The 20,891-nt window shown below is 39.9% G+C and overlaps 1 protein-coding gene across 2 annotated transcripts; it reads left to right on the forward strand.

Moving 5' to 3' along the window:
- The first annotated feature begins 1,387 nt into the window (after window positions 1–1,387).
- On the forward strand, window positions 1,388–20,662 carry LOC128027417 (ras-related protein Rab-28-like). Of its 2 annotated transcripts, XM_052615033.1 has the most exons (8): window positions 1,388–1,716; window positions 4,022–4,118; window positions 6,699–6,787; window positions 7,438–7,567; window positions 16,121–16,224; window positions 16,449–16,526; window positions 18,759–18,853; window positions 19,086–20,662. In XM_052615033.1, exons 1-7 carry the CDS (start codon window positions 1,642–1,644, stop codon window positions 18,849–18,851), a joined length of 666 nt encoding a protein of 221 aa, XP_052470993.1. In that variant the 5' UTR covers window positions 1,388–1,641; the 3' UTR covers window positions 18,852–18,853; window positions 19,086–20,662. The 2 variants fall into 2 exon arrangements, with proteins under 2 accessions (XP_052470993.1, XP_052470992.1); XM_052615032.1 differs by lacking the exon at window positions 18,759–18,853.
- The last annotated feature ends 229 nt before the right edge of the window (window positions 20,663–20,891 follow it).

A 20,891-nucleotide genomic window follows, 5' to 3' on the forward strand; every position in this document is an offset into this window, starting at 1 on the left:
ATAATGTCCCTATTGCATTCTTGTTTCTTCCAGATCACTTCTGGACAAACTCATTCTAAAGTACACCTACAATTACCTTAATAATAATAATAATAATAATAATAATAATAATAATAATAATGTTGAAATGTTTGTACATGGTAATGTCTGAATTTTAAGTTACTAAGATGTTTAAGATATGTGAGCTTCACAGTTTATTATAATTAAGTTAAACTTTAAAGTTTGTAATTATTTTATTTTTATTTTTTTCTTTTGTGAATGAAAATCTCCATCTTTCTCACATTCAGAGTTGCAGATATATAATTAATTCTGTCCAATAATCAAATGCACTGTTATCAAAAACATTCACTTTTAATATTTCTTATAGTTTTATTCAATGTATTCATAAATCTGTTGATTGAGTGAATTATTTGATCAAAACCAAAAATCTGCTTCTCTTTATGTCTTTTCTGGCTCAAATATTTTAACTTGTTTAAATCAATACGAAGTTTAAAATACCAAAAGCCTTCATGGTTATAGAATGTTTTATTAAAGATTAAAATGTGGAGGTAATAAAAAAAATACAAATATAAATAAAAAAGATGTGAGTTTTTATTGTTTCTTCATAAGATTTTCAAGTTAGAGTACAGGAGAGAGGTTATTCAGACTGTTTAAGAACTGTTCACTGAAAGCCTTTGTTTGGGGAACTGGAAATTGTTCTTAAAGCAACACGGTGCACTTATTCATTTATTAATTATGAATGCTGAGATGCATTTTCAACACTTTTCATCTGTATTAGTAGTTCAAATCCTGTTTCAGTTGTTTGTCATGAAGTGTGCTCTCTAAACTGAGATTATGGGGAAATGTTCCAATATTCTTTAACATGCAGAAGATTGATTTCTGCTGAAGATAATGAAAATGAAGATTCTTATGTGGAAAATTTGTTAATCTTTGAAGAAGTTTGGTGTTTAAAAGAAATGTTAGGCAAAATAAGTGATGGTTGTTTAGAAAAATTGTATATATTTTTTTTTATTTGTGTAAATTATTATGTAATCTCTCTCTCTCTCAATTCAATTCAAATCCAATTCAAAATTGCTTCATTGGCATGAATGTAACTGATACAATATTGCCAAAGCTTAGTATACATATGCAATATATATATATATATATATATATATATATATATATATATATATATATATATATATATATATATATATTAATATAACAATAATAATTTTTTTAACATCACAGTAATGAAACTGAATATTATAACATCTTAGAATATTAAACTGTAACAAATTATAATGTGTGAACATTTTCTCTCTCTCTCTCTCTCTCTCTCTCTCTCTCTCTCTCTGTCTCCATGGCAACATCGGAAGCGTCAAGAAGGACGAGTCCATTCCGGCGGCGTCGGGGGCGCGCGGTCCACGCAAACACCGTAAATCGCGCTCGCTCCCGAGTTAAACCTCAGTCTGATAGCCGGTCAGTTTTTCCGGATAATTCAGAGATTGTGAGGCTATAAAGAGCATCTGAGGATGAGAAAGGGAAGATGGCCTCGAGCGGATCCGTGATCAGATCATCGCTGCTCTGAGATCTGCCGGTGCTCGGTGTGAGCTCGGCCCGGTTCTCCGGTTCTCCGGTTCTCCGGTGTGTCGGAGGATGTCGGACTCGGAGGAGGAGCTCCAGGAGCGGCAGCTGAAGATCGTGCTGCTGGGAGACGGAGCGTCCGGAAAGGTAGGAAACAAACGAGAAATCAATCCGAATCCATCGAGATATGATCAGAAGAAACACTCATCTGATCAGATTCAGGTCACACTCTATAGATTAGAGATTATATACAGATCCAAAATATCAGTTATAGCCTAGTAGTGGCGGTATACATACATAAACACGACCTGGACATGTTATTATAATGTAGCCATGGCAACTGGACTCTAATATCATGCACAAGTTTGGCATCAGCACGTGATTCATGTTTTTAAAAGAACATCAAATTGTTGCTAAAATAGTGAAATATTATTACAGTTTAAAATAACTGTTTCCTATTGTAACTGTGTTACTGTGATTTAAAGCTGAATTGTCAGCATCATTACGCCAGTCTTCTGTCACGTGATCTTAGAAATCATAACGTGCTGATTTGCAAACACACACACAATGACGTGTGTGTATATATATATATATAATTAAATTTCCTTCTGTATTTGAATATTTAGCCTTTTATTTATTTTTATTTATATATGATATTACCTATATATATTTATACATGTGTGTGTGTGTGTGTGTGTGTGTGTGTTCTGTATATATATGCAGTGTGTGTGAGATCATGAGCACCGGTGGTCAATCTGAGGCTGTGTGTCTGTGGAAGATAAAGAGAGCACGCGCACACACACACACACACACACACACACACACACTCACACACACTCCTGATAACAGACAGCTGTCCGTCTCTGAGGAACGTGAGCAGATTACAGGAATGTGAAGGAGTTGCTATTTTAACCCTCAGTTGGTTTAGGTTTAATCTAGCTGGTTAATCTGTGCAGGGATTAGATCTGAGCTTCATTCACTCGTGTGTTAATAATGCGTTTGTGTCATTGTGAGTTATTGTTGTTTTAATGAGTTTCTTTACATCACAAATATCTCATGTTCATGCTGTTGGGTTATAAGATCTGTCTAATCATTCAGAGACTAATGCATTAGTAATTGCTGAAGTTAATAAATGCTAATAAACTAATAATCCACACTGAAATAGTTCAAACATTTAAATTACACACAAGTCAGTTTTATCAACTTTTAATACAACCAAGCACAGAGATTATTGGATGGCAGGAGCTACAAATAATGTTTAGTTCATGCATCAGTGGAAAACTGTAAAAAATACTGTGAAAATACTATTTCAGTCTCTCGACTTCAAAATGTAGTTTTTAATTCAATGCATTTCTTTTTAATTTCAATTGAAAAGGGAAGGGTTTTCTGTAAGAATGGATGTGGGTCTGATGAACGCTGATGAGGGTGTTTCAGGAACGTTTCAGACCACAGGAGAAAGTCTTAATCCTGGATTTGTGTTTGGTTTGTGTGGCATCGCCAGCGTTTCTGCTCTCAGCGGCGGTGACCTCGCGGCCGCAGCAGAGGCTTCTGGGTAACTGTGTGTGTTCAAGCCCTTCTGGCTCCAGATGCGGTTGTTAAACGTCTCTCAGAGCGAGGGAAAGCAGACGCGTGCTACCGTTATTCAGAGAATACAGCATTGATTCCTCACGACATGTTCTCTCCGAACACAAAACATCCAAAGTGTTGCTTTCTTTTTCTCTTACAAACAGCACACACTTCAGTTTGATTCCTCTCTGTATTCTGCAGGTTTGTTCATATCTGATTCACACTGATTTCTACAACACTTTACTCCTGAAATCATGGACAGAATGAGTTTGTTGACAGTGTTTTCTGATTTATGATGAACAGAGAAATCCAAAAACCCTTTAACTCTAATATGAGGACAAGATCAGAGCAGAATTATCAACTGACTTCATCGAGATATTAGATTTATGTGCTGGAGATTAATGCATATCTGTGCATACTTAATTAGATAATGGATCATTTGCATATTCCTGTCACTCATTCTGTGTTTGTAAACTTAGATCCATTAGACATCCATCAAAGTGAATTAATGTTGGCCCATCAGCGCACGAGACAGACCACAGAGTGTGTGAGTGTGTGTGTGTGTGTGTGTGTGAGGTTCTGTGGTGTGTGTTATGTCCTGTGTGTGTGTGTGTGTGAGAGAGGTTCTGTGCTGTGTGTGTGTGTGTGTGTGTATTATGTGAATCTGGGCTGTCTCTTACTGCACAAAAATGCAATCTGATTGGCTGTGGCACTAGACGTGAAGCACTTGTCAATCAAATATGTTGTCATCCTTTAGCCACTCCCTTTATTACCAGAGGGGAGGCGGAGTCTCAGGATAGGTGAGAACAATTTCATCCAATTTCAACTGTTCTAATGTAGGTGTGTGTATGTGTGTGTGTGTGTGTGTGTGTGTGTGTGTTTTCAGACTTCTCTCGCCACCCGCTTTGCACAAGAGGCTTTTGGGAAACAGTATAAACAGACGATAGGACTGGACTTCTTCCTCAAGAGAATCACCCTGCCCGGTTAGACACACACACACACACACACACACACACACACACACACACTCACAGACACAAACACACACACGTATGTGAGTAATTACCAAGTAACATGGATCTGTACATTAGTCATTTCGAGTTCTAATTCCATGTCATTTCTAATATTTTGTAAGATTTTTAATTAATCTTTATTTTTATATTTTTTAGTTTTAATCATTTTGTGTTGGCATTCTTATTATTTTTTCTTTAATTCCTAGTTTTTGTTCGTCAAGTTAGACTGAATGAAAATACATTTGATTTCAGTTCATTTTACTTCACACACCAATTTTGTTTATGATATTAGTTTTAGTTAATGATATAATATCTCTGAACACTGCATTAATTAATAATCAATAATCAGCAGGTTTTTTGGTTTAGTTTAGAGCTGATTTGATGAAGACTTTCAGCCAGCAGTTCAATCACAACACGAGGAGTCAGAGATCATGGTGCAGGAGAGTTAGTCTGAGAGCAGGCGTCAGGACGTGAACAGATAATGTGTTTGTAGCTAGAGTGTGTGATTCCCTCAGATCTTCTGTGTGTGTGTGTGTGTGTGTGTGTGTATGAAAGCGTCTCTGTGTGTTTCTGGAGCGCCGCTGCTGCTGGGTTTGTGAATGAATCACTCCAGTGTGTGTGTGTGTGTGTGTGTGTGTGTGTGTGTGCGTCTGCCTCTCTTCAGCTTTATTACCTACGAAAGCTCTTCCCTCCTGCACAAACACGCAGAGCTCTCTCTCAGAGACAGATTGTGTTCTGTGCGCTGGACGAAGCCGTGTCCAGTGTGAGTTCGTCTGGTGTGTGTGACTGCAGATTTACTCTTATTGTCAGACGAACTCTGTTATTGGGAATAATAATCAGTTTCTGTGAAGGAAAGCTTACATATAGACGTCTTTTCAGCTTTTGCCTTTACCAAATCAAACCAATTTCTATTCATTATTTAGATTTTTAAGGAATATGAAGAAATGTCATTTTTATAATTTTTTGGTTCCAGTAAATAAAACTCAAGATACAGTTATTTTTATAGCATTTACAAGTAAAAATTAACATATTTTGAAAGGGTGACCAAAACAAACCAGTTTGTTTTCAATATTTTGATGCGTCTAAATTTATTGTACATTTGCATTACTATATTAAGAAAATTAATTTTGAGGATCAATTATTTCTAATTATTATATTCCAATAAGAAAGAAAGAAAAATATGCACACACACACACACACACTTCTTTTAATGCCACTTATTTTCAATAAAATAAAGAGATTTGCATTATAATATTAAGATATTTAATTTTGAGGATTAATTATTTGGAATTATTATATTCCAATTAGAAACAAAAATAAAATTATACACACACAGCATTTACTTTCCATAAGATAAAAAGTGATCAACCCATTTCTATTTGACATTTTAGATACTGTTCTTTTATTGTGCTTTATTATTATAAAAAATGTCATTTGGATGAATAATTATGGATAATTATAATAACTTAGCAAGAAAAAAAACTTTATTTCATTAACTTTTTTTTAAGAGAAAACGTGACCAAATCAAACCTGTTTGTATTTAATATTTCGATAATGATTCTATAATTTATTTTGATGTAGTTTTGTAAGTTGCTGTAAATGCCGAAATCAATTAGGGATAATTGTGTTGGAGAGCTGCACTTAGAAGTGTTTTCTTAAGTTTTCTGGAGTCCTCGGCATGTTTTGCAGTCGATCTTTCAGTGAGGTGCATTAAAATCTTGAATGAAAATTGAATTAAGTGCAGGGCGAGCGTCTGCAGCAGGTTTGTCGGGCGCTCCACACAGAGCCGTCTGTTTATTGTGAGAGAGCTCGGTCCTGGGTTATTTCGGGGTCTGTTCTCATGCACCAGAACTGAGAGAGAGAGAGACTCACGCCGTCAGCACATCCAGGACCAGCCAGTCGCTTACCGTAAAGACTGAACCCTAGAATAAATAAAGAACAGAGATCTTTATAGAAGTGTGGGATGAACACCAGTGTGGTTTATATATATATATATAGGTGAGTGTATAGTCTGAAGCTACTGACTGTGACGCTCTGAGCTCCATTAAATATGAACTAAACCACCAGTGGACACACAGCTTCATTATTGATCATATTTGTGTTTCATTAATTATGCTATTGATTATAGAAATCATATTTATTTCTATTATTGTTTTCATTTTATTATACTGCACATTATAGCTACTTTAGTTCTCAGTTCTTTGAACAACAGATGTAGTATAACACAAATAAAATAAACATAGTTCAAGAGATAATAATAATCTGATTGAAGTTAGTTTGATTAAAAAATGTGTATTAGTGAATTTTTTTAATGAACATTAACTAAGATAAAAAAACTGTAGAAGTGTTGTTCATTACTTTGATAAATACTGTAATAGTTAAAGTCTTATTGTGTTGTGTTAAAGTGATACTTTGTTTCTTTCACATGTTTAAGTGTAACATTGAGTCGTAGTGTCACTGAAGCCTCGTACAGAGGAGAAACTGAACCTGATGGTGTGTCTGCGCTGAGTGTGTCCAGCTCTCTCTAACCGTGTTTCACTCGTGTTGAAGGAAACCTGAACGTGACGCTACAGGTGCTGGACATCGGAGGACAGACGATCGGAGGAAAGATGCTCGACAAGTACATCTACGGAGCACAGGTGACACACACACACACACACACACACACACACACACACACACACACACACACACAGAGACACACACACACACACACACACAGAGAGAGAGAGAGAGAGACACACACAAACACACACACACACTCTCAGAGAGAGAGAGACACACACACACACACTCTCAGAGAGAGAGAGACACACACACACACACTCTCAGAGAGAGAGAGACACACACACACACACACAGAGAGAGAGAGAGAGAGACACACACACACACAGAGAGACACACACACACACACACACAGAGAGAGAGAGAGAGAGAGAGAGAGAGACACACACACACACACAGAGAGACACACACACACAGAGAGAGAGACACACACACACACACAGAGACAGAGAGAGCGAGAGATTCAGGTTCTAGCGCCACCAGCTGCTCACACTCATATTCACACAGGATCACTACATGTTCTGGTGCTTGAAGAAGAATTATGGCAGTGATTGAATGTGTGTGTGTGTGTGTGTGTGAGTGTGTGAGTGTGTGTGAGACAGAGAGTGTGCTTGTGTAATTCTACTAAATGTCATAATCACGATTGGTTGTGAAAGTCTGTGATGTTTTAAAAGTATGAAACCCAACTGATGATGTAAGTGTGTGTGTGTGTGTGTGTGTACAGGGCGTGCTCCTGGTGTATGACATCACAAATTCTCAGAGTTTTGAGAATCTTGAAGATTGGCTGAACATGGTGAGAAAAGCCAACAAAGAGTCCGACACACAGCCGGCGATATCACTGATCGGGAACAAGAGTGAGTACATACACACACTTACACACACACACACACACACTTACACACACACACACACACACACAGCCGGCGATATCACTGATCGGGAACAAGAGTGAGTACACACACACACTTACACACACACACACACACACACACACACACAGCCGGCGATATCACTGATCGGGAACAAGAGTGAGTACACACACACACACACACACTCTCACACGCATGCACGCGCACACACACACACACACACACACACACACACACACACACACACACACACATGTTTGTTTCTGTGTAAAGTGTGTTCATCCCATAGGTGTAATGGTTTTTATTCTGTACAAACTGTATATTCTATGGCCCTTCACCAACCCTACACCTAACCCTAACCCTCACAGGAAACTTTGTGCATTTTTACTTTCTCAAAAAAACTCATTCTGTATGATTTATAAGTGTTTTGAAAAATGGGGACATGGGTTATGTTCTCATAAGTCACCCTCTCCTTGTAATACCTGTGTCATACCCATGTCATTATACAGAGTTGTGTCCTGATATGACACAAAAACATGCCCACACACACACACACGCTCTCTCACACACACACACACACACAGATGGACAGACAGACACACACACACACACACACACAGATGGACACACACACACACACTCACACACACAGTCTTAAATCTGATGAGTTGTCAGTATGACCCCAACACAAAGCTCTGTACAGCTGTCCCAGAGCACATCTATGTGTTGAAACTGTGCACACATTCATGTCTCAAAGTGAGAAATATCCACCAATTGTCAAGAAGAAATTAATAGTTTGACCAGTATTTTGAGCACTGGACTGACACGAGTCTGGTCCTCGTCTTATAAAGAGCTGCGTCTTGGCATTATTATTATTTTATATGAACTTTAATCAAGTTAAGAGTAAATGTTTTCATGCGCTGAATACAGTCAGTAAAGCCCTGAAACTGCTGGAGTTTACAGTGTAGATCGATGATGAAGTAAATAAATCTCTCCGCTCTTAAATCACACGAGATCTGTGTGTGTGTGTGTGTTAGGAGTGTGTGAGAGATGGAATGGTTTAATCAGTGGATGTATGATTCTGACCTGTGAACTTTGACCTCTCTGATGTATGACTGACCATCTCTACTGACCCGTGTGTGTGTGGGAGCCGGGGGCTCGACGGTCAGTGTGTGTGTGCTTCGTTTCATTTCAGTTGCCAAGGCTCTTCTGATGTTTACAAGAAATATATTAGAGATTCTAAAATGAGTAACTAAAAACATGACATTAGTGAAGTCTATGAACAATTTAGAGTTCAGGTTGTGTGTGTGTGTGTGTGTCTGTGTGTCTCTGGTGTGTGTGTGTGTGTGTCTGTGTGTATCTGTGTGTGTGTGTGTGCGCATGACTGGTCCATGGATGTATCAGGTCGTTAGTAAAATGCAGTTTCTTCCTCGTTGCTGAAGTCCCGTGTAATTGTCCAAGTTTCTGGAGTCAGGGTAACCTCCTCAGGTTTGGGAGTAACGTGCTCATAGTCAGGTTCAGTGAGGATGTGTTTGAGCTGGACGTGAGGATAGAGCTGTTGTGTGTTTCTGCAGCTTCAGGAGCGTCTGACCGCTCTCTTCAGTAATTGATGGTTTACAGGCTGTGAAGCTTCTGTAGAGCAGAGTAAACCAAACCTCTTACTTTTGTTTAGAAGGTTCTCTCTCTCGCTCTCTCTCTCTCTCTCTGTCTCACACACTCTCTCTCTCTCTCTCTCAGTCTCTCTCTCTCTCTCTCTCTCTCTCTCTCTCTCTCTCTCCCTCTCTCTCTCTCTCAGTCTCTCTCTCTCTCTCTCTCTCTCTCTCTCTCTCTCCCTCTCTCTCTCTCTCAGTCTCTCTCTCTCTCTCTCTCTCTCTCTCTCTCTCTCTCTCCCTCCCTCTCTCTCTCTCTCTCTCTCTCTCTCTCTCTCTCTCTCTCAGTCTGTTGGGAATCATCTGCAGAGAAAGTGATCACTGTTTTTCTTTCAGCTCTTTTTTGTTTTGGTTGTCAAGCATGTGTGTGTGTGTGTGTGTGTGTGTGGGCAGACCTACATGTTCCCATGAAGATGAAGAGAGGAGGGCAGACCTCACAAATATAGATTCATTTTTACAGCGGGTCACACACAGAGAGCCTGTTTCTGTCATGATTTACTACAGTAAATGTAGCCTCCACTGAAGATCATCTGTGAGTTCTCAGTTCCCTCTTTTCCATCAGCAGAACCGGGTGCTAGTTCAGAGCCGGTGCTATTGCTGGTTCAGAGTTGGTTCTACTGGGAACCTTCTAAGAACCGGTTTGCTTTTCCCCGGTCTAGAGAACCATCACAGAGCAGGTCTTACTAGGGATTTTCTGCCTCCAATACCAATTCCCATAGCAGTGAAGCTTCACCTTCGTCGTCTGCTTTCCAATCGCTCCCCGAACAAATGAGTTCTCAACGAGTTCTCATGCAGTTCTCAGCAAGTCTTCATGGAGTCTTCAGTGAGGATTAATGTTTTTCTTTTTCAAATTAAAAATTGCTTTATTGGTATGAATGAGAAAAAAAGCTCTATATTTCCAAAGCTTGTAATATATGTGGAGAAACATAATAATAACAATGAAAAGATCAGATTAATAGAAGAAAACATTATAACAGTTAGTACGTGTGTGTGTGTGTGTGTGTGTGTGTGTGTGTGTGTGTGTGTGTATACATACATACATAAACACACATGCATACATCTAGTATACTGTTAATTGTAATAAGTTTAGAATACTGGAATTTAGTAGGTGTTTACTGTCAGTCAGCAAAAATAAATCAGGATGTGTTAATACTGTGCAAATCAAATGACATTTATTTATTTATTTATTTTGATATTCCAGTAACAATAATTAGGTAGGATATGTTTCTAATGGTCCTAAAATAGGCTTTGTGTTCATTATGCAGATTAGAATGTCTTTGTGTCTTTTGATTTAGGGGTGAATTAAGAGCTGATCTGTTTCATTGGATTCCTGTGTGTGTGTGTGTGTGTGTGTGTGTGTGTAACATGCATCTATGTGTGTGCTGATGTTTGTTGTAGCATCCAGCGGTCAGATGACCTGATTCACACCTGGACGTGGAGTCAGAGCACCAATCAGAGCTCAGGATCAGGGTCATGTGATCTTTCAGTGACATGTGTGTGTGGAAAGTTCTCCATGTGCCGCTTGAGTCGTTGGGTAAATATTGGTGCACATGGTGCTGCTGAGACCAGCCTGTGTGGTACATCACGGGCCATTACGCCTCACACACGCGTGGATGTGTGTGTGTGTGTGATCAGGTACGTGTGTCTATACCAGTACAGAAGGAGAGTGTGTGTCAGATACTGTGTGTGTGTGTGTGTGTGTGAGCGTCTTGTGTGGCCTCTTCAGCACCGGGGCTTTTGTTGGCTTTCAACACGCCTGAGGATCCATAAAGCTGTATGACTCTCTCTCTCTCTCTCACACACACACACACACACACACACACACACACACACACGTGCATGTAATGTACACAGCATTAAGACACACGCGTTCCCGTCAGAGTGTGTGCTGTAACGGCTGTAATGTGTGGATCTGTGCTGGATCACAGTGAACTGACGCTCCTGTGTTTACTGCCACTTAGCATCGCACATCAGCGGCGCTGACCTTTGACCTCTCGCTCGCTCTCTGTCCAGCTAATGGAGAAGAGCGGATGTAAACGACTGCCGTCAGTCACTGTTATAGCAAGATTACTTGAGATATTAAGTATTATTTCCTGACAGATTCATCAAAAAGTGAATTCATGGTTGAAAGAAGAAGCCGTTATCAGACTTCAAAGATCAAAATTTCAACTTAATTACAAAGAAAAACCTAAAATATCTAATTAAATGGTTTTTGATTTAAGAACGTTCAGATGTGTAGTTTATATGATCAAATAATCTTACACTTATATTCTACTTGTAGTTTAAATCACTGAAACATGCTTTTGTTTAGTTTTTTGCTTCTCGTGTACTGCAGAAAATGATGTTGTTCCTCAGGATTTCTGCCTTGGTTTTCCAGTGCAAATCTCTAAATATTCCTAAATCAGATTTATCTTGAGATGTTAAATCATTTAAGATATTAAGTCTTATTTTGTGTGAAATTAATTCAAATGAAGTGAGTTTATTATTACAACAAGAATAAATATCTGCAAATGGGTTCAAAAAAATAAAATAAACTAAAAAACAATATATAGTACATACAGATAATTTTCCTGTTTTTAGTCATGCATTTAGCAAACGCTTTAAAAACGCTTTTTTATCATAAAATCTAAATTATACTTTAATATCTCATGTATTTTTGCTTCTTGCATTATTTTTTATCTTGATTTAAGAGTATTTAGATGATTGCACTGGTGAAAAAACTATCTTAACATTCTTTAAAAAACAAGAGAAAATCTTAACATTCTTAAAAATGTTAAAAGATACATTTGATAAAATGCAAAATGACATAGAAGGAGAAACTCAACAAAATAAAAAAATGGGCTCAGAAAAATCAACTAAAACATAAATTCATTTCGTTTAAATAAGTGTCTCAGAAAGCAAGATTTTAGTCAGTTTTCATCTTAAGCTTTCCACAGAGCTGCACATCATGACTGAAACACAGTAGACCTCACTTTCTCATCTGAACCCTCGTTCTGTCTGACCTTGATCAGTGGAGCAGTGCTGCTTCTGTTGGTGACGAGCGTGTGTGGGTGTGTGTGTGTAAGTGTAAGTGTGTGTGTGTGTGTGTGTGTGTGACTGTGTGGGTGTGTGTGTAAGTGTAAGTGTAAGAGTGTGTGTGTGTGTGTGCGCGCGTATGTGTGTGTGTGTGTATGACCGTGAGTGTGTTGCTGTGTGTGACAGTGTGTGTGTGTGTGTGTGTGTGTGTCAAAGTCACCTTTATTTATATAGCTCTTTAAACAAAATACATTGCGTCAAAGCAACTGAACAACATTCATTAGGAAAACAGTGTCTCAATAATGCAAAATGATAGTTAAAGGCAGTTCATCATTGAATTCAGTGATGTCATCTCTGTTCAGTTAAATAGTGTCTGTGCATTTATTCGCAATCAAGTCAATGATATCGCTGTAGATGAAGTGACCCCAACTAAGCAAGCCAGAGGCGACAGCGGCAAGGAACCGAAACTCCATCGGTGACAGAATGGAGAAAAAAACCTTGGGAGAAACCAGGCTCAGTTGGGGCCAGTTCTCCTCTGACCAGACGAAACCAGTAGTTCAATTCCAGACTGCAGCAAAGTCAGATTGTGCAGAAGAATCATCTGTTTCCTGTGGTCTTGTCCTGGTGGTCCTCTGAGACAAGGTCTTTACAGGGGATCTGTATCTGGGCTCTAGTTGTCCTGGTCTCCGCTGTCTTTCAGGGCAGTAGAGGTCCTTTCTAGGTGCTGATCCACCATCTGGTCTGGATACGTACTGGATCCGGGTGACTGCAGTGACCCTCTGATCTGGACACAGACTGGATCTGGTGGCTACGGTGACCTCGGAATAAGAGAGAAACAGACAAATATTAGCCTAGATGCCATTCTTCTAATGATGTAGAAAGTACATCGGGTGTTATGGGAAGTGTTCCGGTTCCGGTTTACCTAATTAATGCAGCCTAAAAATCCTTTAACGGATTTGGATATTAAAAGCATATTAGTATGTTCTGTGTAAGCCAGGTTAAAGAGATGGGTCTTTAATCTAGATTTAAACTACAAGAGTGTGTCTGCCTCCTGAACAATGTTAGGTAGGTTATTCCAGAGTTTAGGCGCCAAATAGGAAAAGGATCTGCCGCCCGCAGTTGATTTTGATATTCTAGGTATTATCAAATTGCCTGAGTTTTGAGAACGTAGCGGACGTAGAGGAGTATAATGTAAAAGGAGCTCATTCAAATACTGAGGTGCTAAACCATTCAGGGCTTTATAAGTAATAAGCAATATTTTAAAATCTATACGATGTTTGATAGGGAGCCAGTGAAGTGTGGACAGGACCGGGCTAATATGGTCATACTTCCTGGTTCCTGTAAGAACTCTTGCTGCTGCATTTTGGACTAGCTGTAGTTTGTTTACTAAGCGTGCAGAACAACCACCCAATAAAGCATTACAATAATCTAACCTTGAGGTCATAAATGCATGGATTAACATTTCTGCATTTGACATTGAGAGCATAGGCTGTAATTTAGATATATTTTTGAGATGGAAAAATGCAGTTTTACAAATGCTAGAAACGTGTCTTTCTAAGAAAAGATTGCGATCAAGTAGCACACCTAGGTTCCTAACTGATGATGGAGAATTGACAGAGCAACCATCAAGTCTTAGACAGTGTTCTAGGTTATTACAAGTAGAGTTTTTAGGTCCTATAATTAACACCTCTGTTTTTTCTGAATTTAGCAGTAAGAAATTACTCGTCATCCAGTTTTTTTATATCAACTTTGCATTCCATTAGTTTTTCAAATTGGTGTGTTTCACCGGGCCGCGAAGAAATATAGAGCTGAGTATCATCAGCATAACAGTGAAAGCTAACACCATGTTTCCTGATGATATCTCCCAAGGGTAACATATAAAGCGTGAAGAGTAGCGGCCCTAGTACTGAGCCTTGAGGTACTCCATACTGCACTTGTGATCGATATGACACATCTTTATTCACTGCTACGAACTGATGGCGGTCATATAAGTACGATTTAAACCATGCTAGTGCACTTCCACTGATGCCAACAAAGTGTTCAAGTCTATGCAAAAGAATGCTGTGGTCAATTGTGTCAAACGCAGCACTAAGATCCAATAAAACTAATAGAGAGATACACCCACGATCAGATGATAAGAGCTGATCATTTGTAACTCTAAGGAGAGCAGTCTCAGTACTATGATACGGTCTAAATCCTGACTGGAAATCCTCACATATACCATTTTTCTCTAAGAAGGAATATAATTGTGAGGATACCACCTTTTCTAGTATCTTGGACAGAAAAGGGAGATTCGAGATTGGTCTATAATTAACTAGTTCTTTGGGGTCAAGTTGTGGTTTTTGGATGAGAGGCTTAATAACAGCCAGTTTGAAGGTTTTGGGGACATGTCCTAATGACAATGAGGAATTAATAATAGTCAGAAGAGGATCTATGACTTCTGGAAGCACCTCTTTTAGGAGCTTAGATGGTATAGGGTCTAACATACATGTTGTTGGTTTAGATGATTTAACAAGTTTATACGTGTGTGTGTGTGTGTGTGTGTGTGTGACAGTGAGTGTGTGCAGGGCTCCTGGACAGCAGTTCTTCATGTAAACTTTTCTCTCCACACTATCTCTCACACTGAGGAGAAGCAGACCTCCTCCAGATCCGTCTGATAGAGAGACGAGCTCGGGATCAGCGTCCGCTGCTTTAGATTAGATTAGAGGAGAGAAACGGCCCCTGATCCGCAGACGGGCCCCTGGAGGAGCGGGACACTGTTGGTTTTGTGAGTGTGTGACGCTCAGGTTCAGAGCAGAATAACACTTCTCTGTTCTTCAGGATGTAAGCAGAGATCTACAATAACTCTGTTCTGGGGATCTGGACGCTATATTTGGTAACAATAGCTTTTAGCTAAATATTTCTCTACAGACACACGGTTCAGGGTTTGTGTTCGTCATGAATGAGCTGAACGTGATCCGCTCACACGCTGTGTGTGTGTGTGTGTGTGTGTGTGGTCAGTTGACTGATGGCTCGGTAGACGTGAGCAGGATCTGAACTGTCTGTGGGATTCTGAGTGTTTAGTTACAGCTGCAGACACACAGATCTTCCCTCATCTGTGTGTGTGTGTGTGTGTGTGTAAAAGCATAAACTCTAGTTTCAGGTAGTGAGCTGGTTCTTGTTGTTTGAGATGGAGAAATATGACACACACACACACACTTACACAGGTGTGTGTCTGTAAGAGCAGTGTAAATGGAACCAGGGGGAATCTCCTGTGTGACCCCTGTGCTCTGACCTGTGAGTGACCCCTCAGTGACACACACACACACACACACACACACACACAGGGTGTGTTACGGGTGTCAGAGCACCATTGTTGAGTTCTCACTAAATCACAGTCCTGCTGACAGCGATGCCGGATCACACATGACGGTGAACGGCGTGATCACATGACACGTGTGTGTGTGTGTGTGTGTGAGTGTGTGTGTGTTGTCCTCAGGGCTGATATGCTGTACCTGATCCTGTGCTTGCAGGTGTGTGAAAGCAGCTCAGACAGATTACAGTCACAGTTCACGCAGAAATCATCATTCTGTCATAATTCAAACTCTAGATGTCTTTGTTCTGTGGAAAGGGAGATGTTTAGCAGAATGTTGTTTTCCACACAGTGCTATGTTCACATGAACACCAATACACTCATAACTCATAAACATCAGCTCACTGAAATAACTCGTGGTCTTGATGTACACGCAAACAGAACTGTTGGGTTTTCTGTGGTGTGTGAAACAGAGACGCTCAAATAATCATGTTCATTGATTCCAGTCACACTGACAGAATATTGTGTGTGTGTGTGTGTGTGTGTGTGTGTGTGTGTGTGTGTGTGTGTGTGTGTGTGCAGTTGATCTGGAGCACGTGCGCACAGTAAAGATGGAGAAGCATCACCGATTCTGTCAGGAGAACGGACTCATCAGTCAGTTTGTGTCTGCGAAGTCAGGAGACTCTGTGAGTAACGCGCACACACACACACACACACACTTTCTCAGCTTTATTTTGATAGCTCACAGATAAAAACTTCACCATGAACTAGACGCTGATATTGTATGATATTGTAAGACTGGGCTTTAGGTCAGGAATGTGTTTTGTGCGACGTCTAAACTTCTGCACTACATACTTCATGTGATTTTGCCACATTGTGTGTGTGTGTGTGTGTGTGTGTGTGTGTGCAGGTGTTTCTGTGTTTCCAGAGGCTGGCGGCTGAGATTGTGGGCATCAAGCTGAATAAGGCTGAGATGGAGCAGGCTCAGGTGATGATGATGATGATGATGATGATGATGATCTCAGGGTTTGCTCTTCTGCAGGGCACACACTTCTCTCGATTCCACTTCTGTAGTAGTATTCTAACACATTCATACTAACACTTCCATTATTTCACGTGTCGGATGCATGTGTGTGTTCATTGTTCAGATATCACACTTCCACATGTTCTCTCTTATCTATGGAGCCAAAAGAGTCTCAGTAAAGATAAATGCACACACATAATTCATAAATACACACACAGGATACACAAATGCGCACAAAATTCGCAAATGCACACACAGAATTTTAAAAGCACAGAAGATTCACAAATGCATACAAAATTCAGAAATAAACACACAATTCAGAAATGCAAACAATATTTACAAATGCACTCATGATTCACAAATGCACAGGACAAGATTCACAAATGTATTTCTGATGCACACACACATATATCTTGATTTACAAACTGCTTGTGGTCTGTGAACTTCACTGCATTTGTGTGTGAATTTTGAGACTCCTCTGACTTGGCTAGACACACAAATGCCTTTTTTTAAACAGGGAATGATCAGCAACCAATCAGATATCTCCCTTGTTTTAGCCAATCACAAAAACGCACTCCACATGGGGGATTGTTTACTTATAAGCCAATCACATGAAAGCATTCACACAGCAAGATATGCATGTGGTGCAGCATATTATAGCCTACTTATTTATGAAAAATACAGATATTTAGAATGATTATAATTCAGGTTTCTTTTTTATTATTTTTTACAAAATATAAATAAAAAAATGTTTCAATACATAATATAGCCCAGTGACTGCAGAAAAAAGTTAACTATGGATTCATAAATTTGAAATAGGCAATTATTTCATTTTATTGAAATATTTTAATGAAAGTAAAAAAAAAAATACACCTTTTCAATATTTAAATATATATAAATGTTCTTTTGGATGCAATATAGAAGTCACTTTAATTATAATATTCGGTCCCTACATGAAGAGAGAGTCAGTGGTCCGCTGAGAGAGGAAAGTGACTCTCCGGCTGCGAAAAGTGGGTTTCCGGCTGCGTGAGGAAAGTGAGTCGTTTGCTCAACTTCGCTGCATGAGGAATGGGAATCGTTCACTGAGGAAAGTGAGTCGCTCGCTGCATGATCGTGAGGAAAGTGAGTCGTTCGCTGCGTGACTCGTGAGGAAAGTGAATCGTTCGCTGAGGAAAGTGAGTCGTTCGCTGCGAAAAGTGGGTTTCCGGCTGTGTGAGGAAAGTGAGTCGTTTGCTCAACTTCGCTGCGTGAGGAAAGTGAATCGTTCGCTGAGGAAAGTGAGTCGTTCGCTGCGTGACTCGTGAGGAAAGTGAATCGTTCGCTGAGGAAAGTGAGTCGCTCGCTGCATGATCGTGAGGAAAGTGAATCGTTCGCTGAGGAAAGTGAGTCGTTCGCTGCGAGAGGAAAGTGACTCTCCAGCTGCGGAAAGTGAGTCTCCTGCTGCACAAAGTGGGTGTCCGGCTGCGCAAAGTGGGTGTCCGGCTGCGCAAAGTGGGTGTCCGGCTGCGCAAAGTAGGTCGCCGGCTGCGTGAGGTAAGTGAGTCGTTCGCTGAGGAAAGTGAGTCGTTCGCTGATTGGCTTATTAGTAAACAATCCCCCACGTGGGGTGCATTCTTGTGATTGGCTAAAACAAGGGAGATATCTGATTGTTTGCAGATCATTCCCTGTTTAAAAAAAGGCATTTGTGTGTCTAGCCAAGTCAGGGGAGTCTCAAAATTCACACACAAATGCAGTGAAGTTCACAGACCGCAAGCAGTTTGTAAATCAAGATATATGTGTGTGTGCATCAGAAATACATTTCTGAATCTTGTCCTGTGCATTTGTGAATCTTGAGTGGATATGTAAATGTTGTGTGTATTTCTGAATTTTGTATGCATTTGTGAATCTTCTGTGCTTTTTAAATTTTGTGTGTGCATTTGTGAATTTTTTGTGCATTTGTGTATCCTGTGTGTGTATTTATGAATTATGTGTGTGCATGTATGAATCCTATGTGTGCATATGTGAATGCAGTGTGTGCATTTATCTTTATTGAGACTCTTTTGGCTCCATACTTATCCAGCGCAGTTATTTCTCATCTGTAATTCATCCTTACTGTCTTTCTGTCTTTATCTAATGCATGGAAGCTTATTTTTCTGTTCTGTTTCTCTCCGTTTCTCTGTTTCCATTGTGTGTGTGTGTGTGTGTGTGTGTGTGTAGCGTATTGTCAAAGCAGAGTTGGTGGACTATCCTCAGGATGAGGGACCAATCAGACAAGAGACCAACCAAAGCAAGATCTGCTCTGTCCAATAACAGTATGTGTGTTTGAGTCTGTGTGTGTGTGTGTTTGTGTATGTGTGTGTGGGTATGTGTGTGAGTCTGTGTGTGTGTGTGTGTGTGTGTGTGTCTCTGTGTCTGCTGTGTAATTCATCAGAAACTCATTATTCTTTGTTATATGTAGATTTGAATCCAGTAGTTTATAGTGTGTCTGTTGTGTGTGTGTGCAGGGTCAGTCATGTGTGTGTTGTGTGTGTTGTGTTTCTGCAGCTCGTGGTTAAAGCAGACATCGTGAACTACAGTCAGGAGATGCTGACTCGAACCCTCAACCCTCCGCGCAGCTCCATGTGTGTCATACAGTGATCATCACACAGCGTCTCCGTCTCGCTCGCGTCTGTCCTCTCTCAGTGTCCTGTAACGGACACACGGCTTCACACCTCCCTCCTCTTTCTTTGATGTTCCTTTGCCAATTAGACATTGTGAGACACTAAAATAATCTTTAATGTGTGCAAGAACCAGAGCTTTCCCGTGTTTGCTTGTGTGACTCGAGACGGATCCTCATCCTCATTAGAGGATTGTTGTGTATAAATGCCTCTGGAGTTCGTTCAGCCGAGAACGAGCCGAGATCTCACATCTGCGGGAGAATTCACTCGCACCGACGGAGAACTGACTTCCTCCGCTCAGAGGTTAGAGCAGATGAGTGTGAGAGTGAGCGTGTGTGTGTGTGTGAGAGAGAGTAATAAGAGGAAGTACCTTTATAGAAAACCATTCTGATGCAGTTCAATATAAATAACTCTTCACATTGAGCATCACAATCGTAATGACTTGTTTTACACAGTATTTTTAATGCTTTTTAAATTTAATTTGGCAAATCTGGAGGGAATATCTCAAATGCATGGACACCCCCCCCCCCCCCCCCCCCCGTGTTCATGACTGATATTAGACGTTTATGAGCATCATATTGGAGCCGTGATCTGCAGTAAAGCAAGAGTCACACAGAGACGTCTTGTGTAGAGTGTTTGCAGACGGCCTGTTAACTCTGTTTGAGTGATTTGTTGGTTTGTGTGAGCGTGAGTGTTTTCATTTCCACGGTATCCTGTACTTAGAGAAGTTTCATTGTATGATCTCTGAATATTGGCTGTATTTGTAAAGGCCTGTCCAGGAGTTGTAGAGCGCTGTCGTTTAGGAATAAATGTCACGACACACGTTGACATGGATTTCTGTTTTTTTTCTCTTCCCTCTCCATCATCTTCATTCCACTGGAAAAGTAAAATATGTCTTTTCCAAATCCCACGGTCAGAAGATGTATTAATGCGGAGGAGGATGTAGACATGTGGTCAGGAATATTGTCCAATATTAATATCATTCAAACGTCTGCCTGTAATTTACTGAAACGTGATGCCAGTGAGTAATTGTGCTTGAAATAGTCTCGTCTTGACAGCACTTACACACGAGCTGCTCAGAACGAGTCCAGCGCTCATCACTTCTTCTGATGGAGAACTAACACACGCTCCAAACTTCAGTGTTCATGTGGTCCACATGTCATATGTTTCACACGATCAGTCTGTTAAGATGGGAATGGTTCCTCTTGACCTTCACTAAGAGAGAAGAAACATGTTCACTGCACTGCAAAATAATTTATTATAGTAACTATCATAGGTGCATCTTTGTAACGTTTCTGCACTGGAAAAACATGCGTTCACACCGAGAACGGTAACTATATTAGCATTCACACCGATCACAATAATGTTTACTGTAAGTGTGCTGTAGTTTATCGTCTGCCGCTTTATATGCTGGGACTCTGTAAAGTTTGTTAATCAGCTGAAAAATAAACATTTTAAACCATATTGTTCTTCTGGTTTGTTATAGTTATGGTTCGCTGTTTTTTAGAAGGTTTTTAAAAAGGTTATTGTTAAAGTGTTTTGTGTGAAGCCCGTTCACATCAAGAATGATAAGCGTTCACCCCGAGAGCTATAACACTCTTATTTATTGTAAGAACCCACTGCAGTTTTGTCTTCTGTTGCTTTAAAAACTCATGCTGTTTAAAGCAGGATACAAAAGTACCCGAAAAGAATG

This window comes from Carassius gibelio, chromosome A14 (assembly GCF_023724105.1).
Source record: "Carassius gibelio isolate Cgi1373 ecotype wild population from Czech Republic chromosome A14, carGib1.2-hapl.c, whole genome shotgun sequence".
Taxonomy (NCBI): Eukaryota; Metazoa; Chordata; class Actinopteri; order Cypriniformes; family Cyprinidae; genus Carassius; species Carassius gibelio.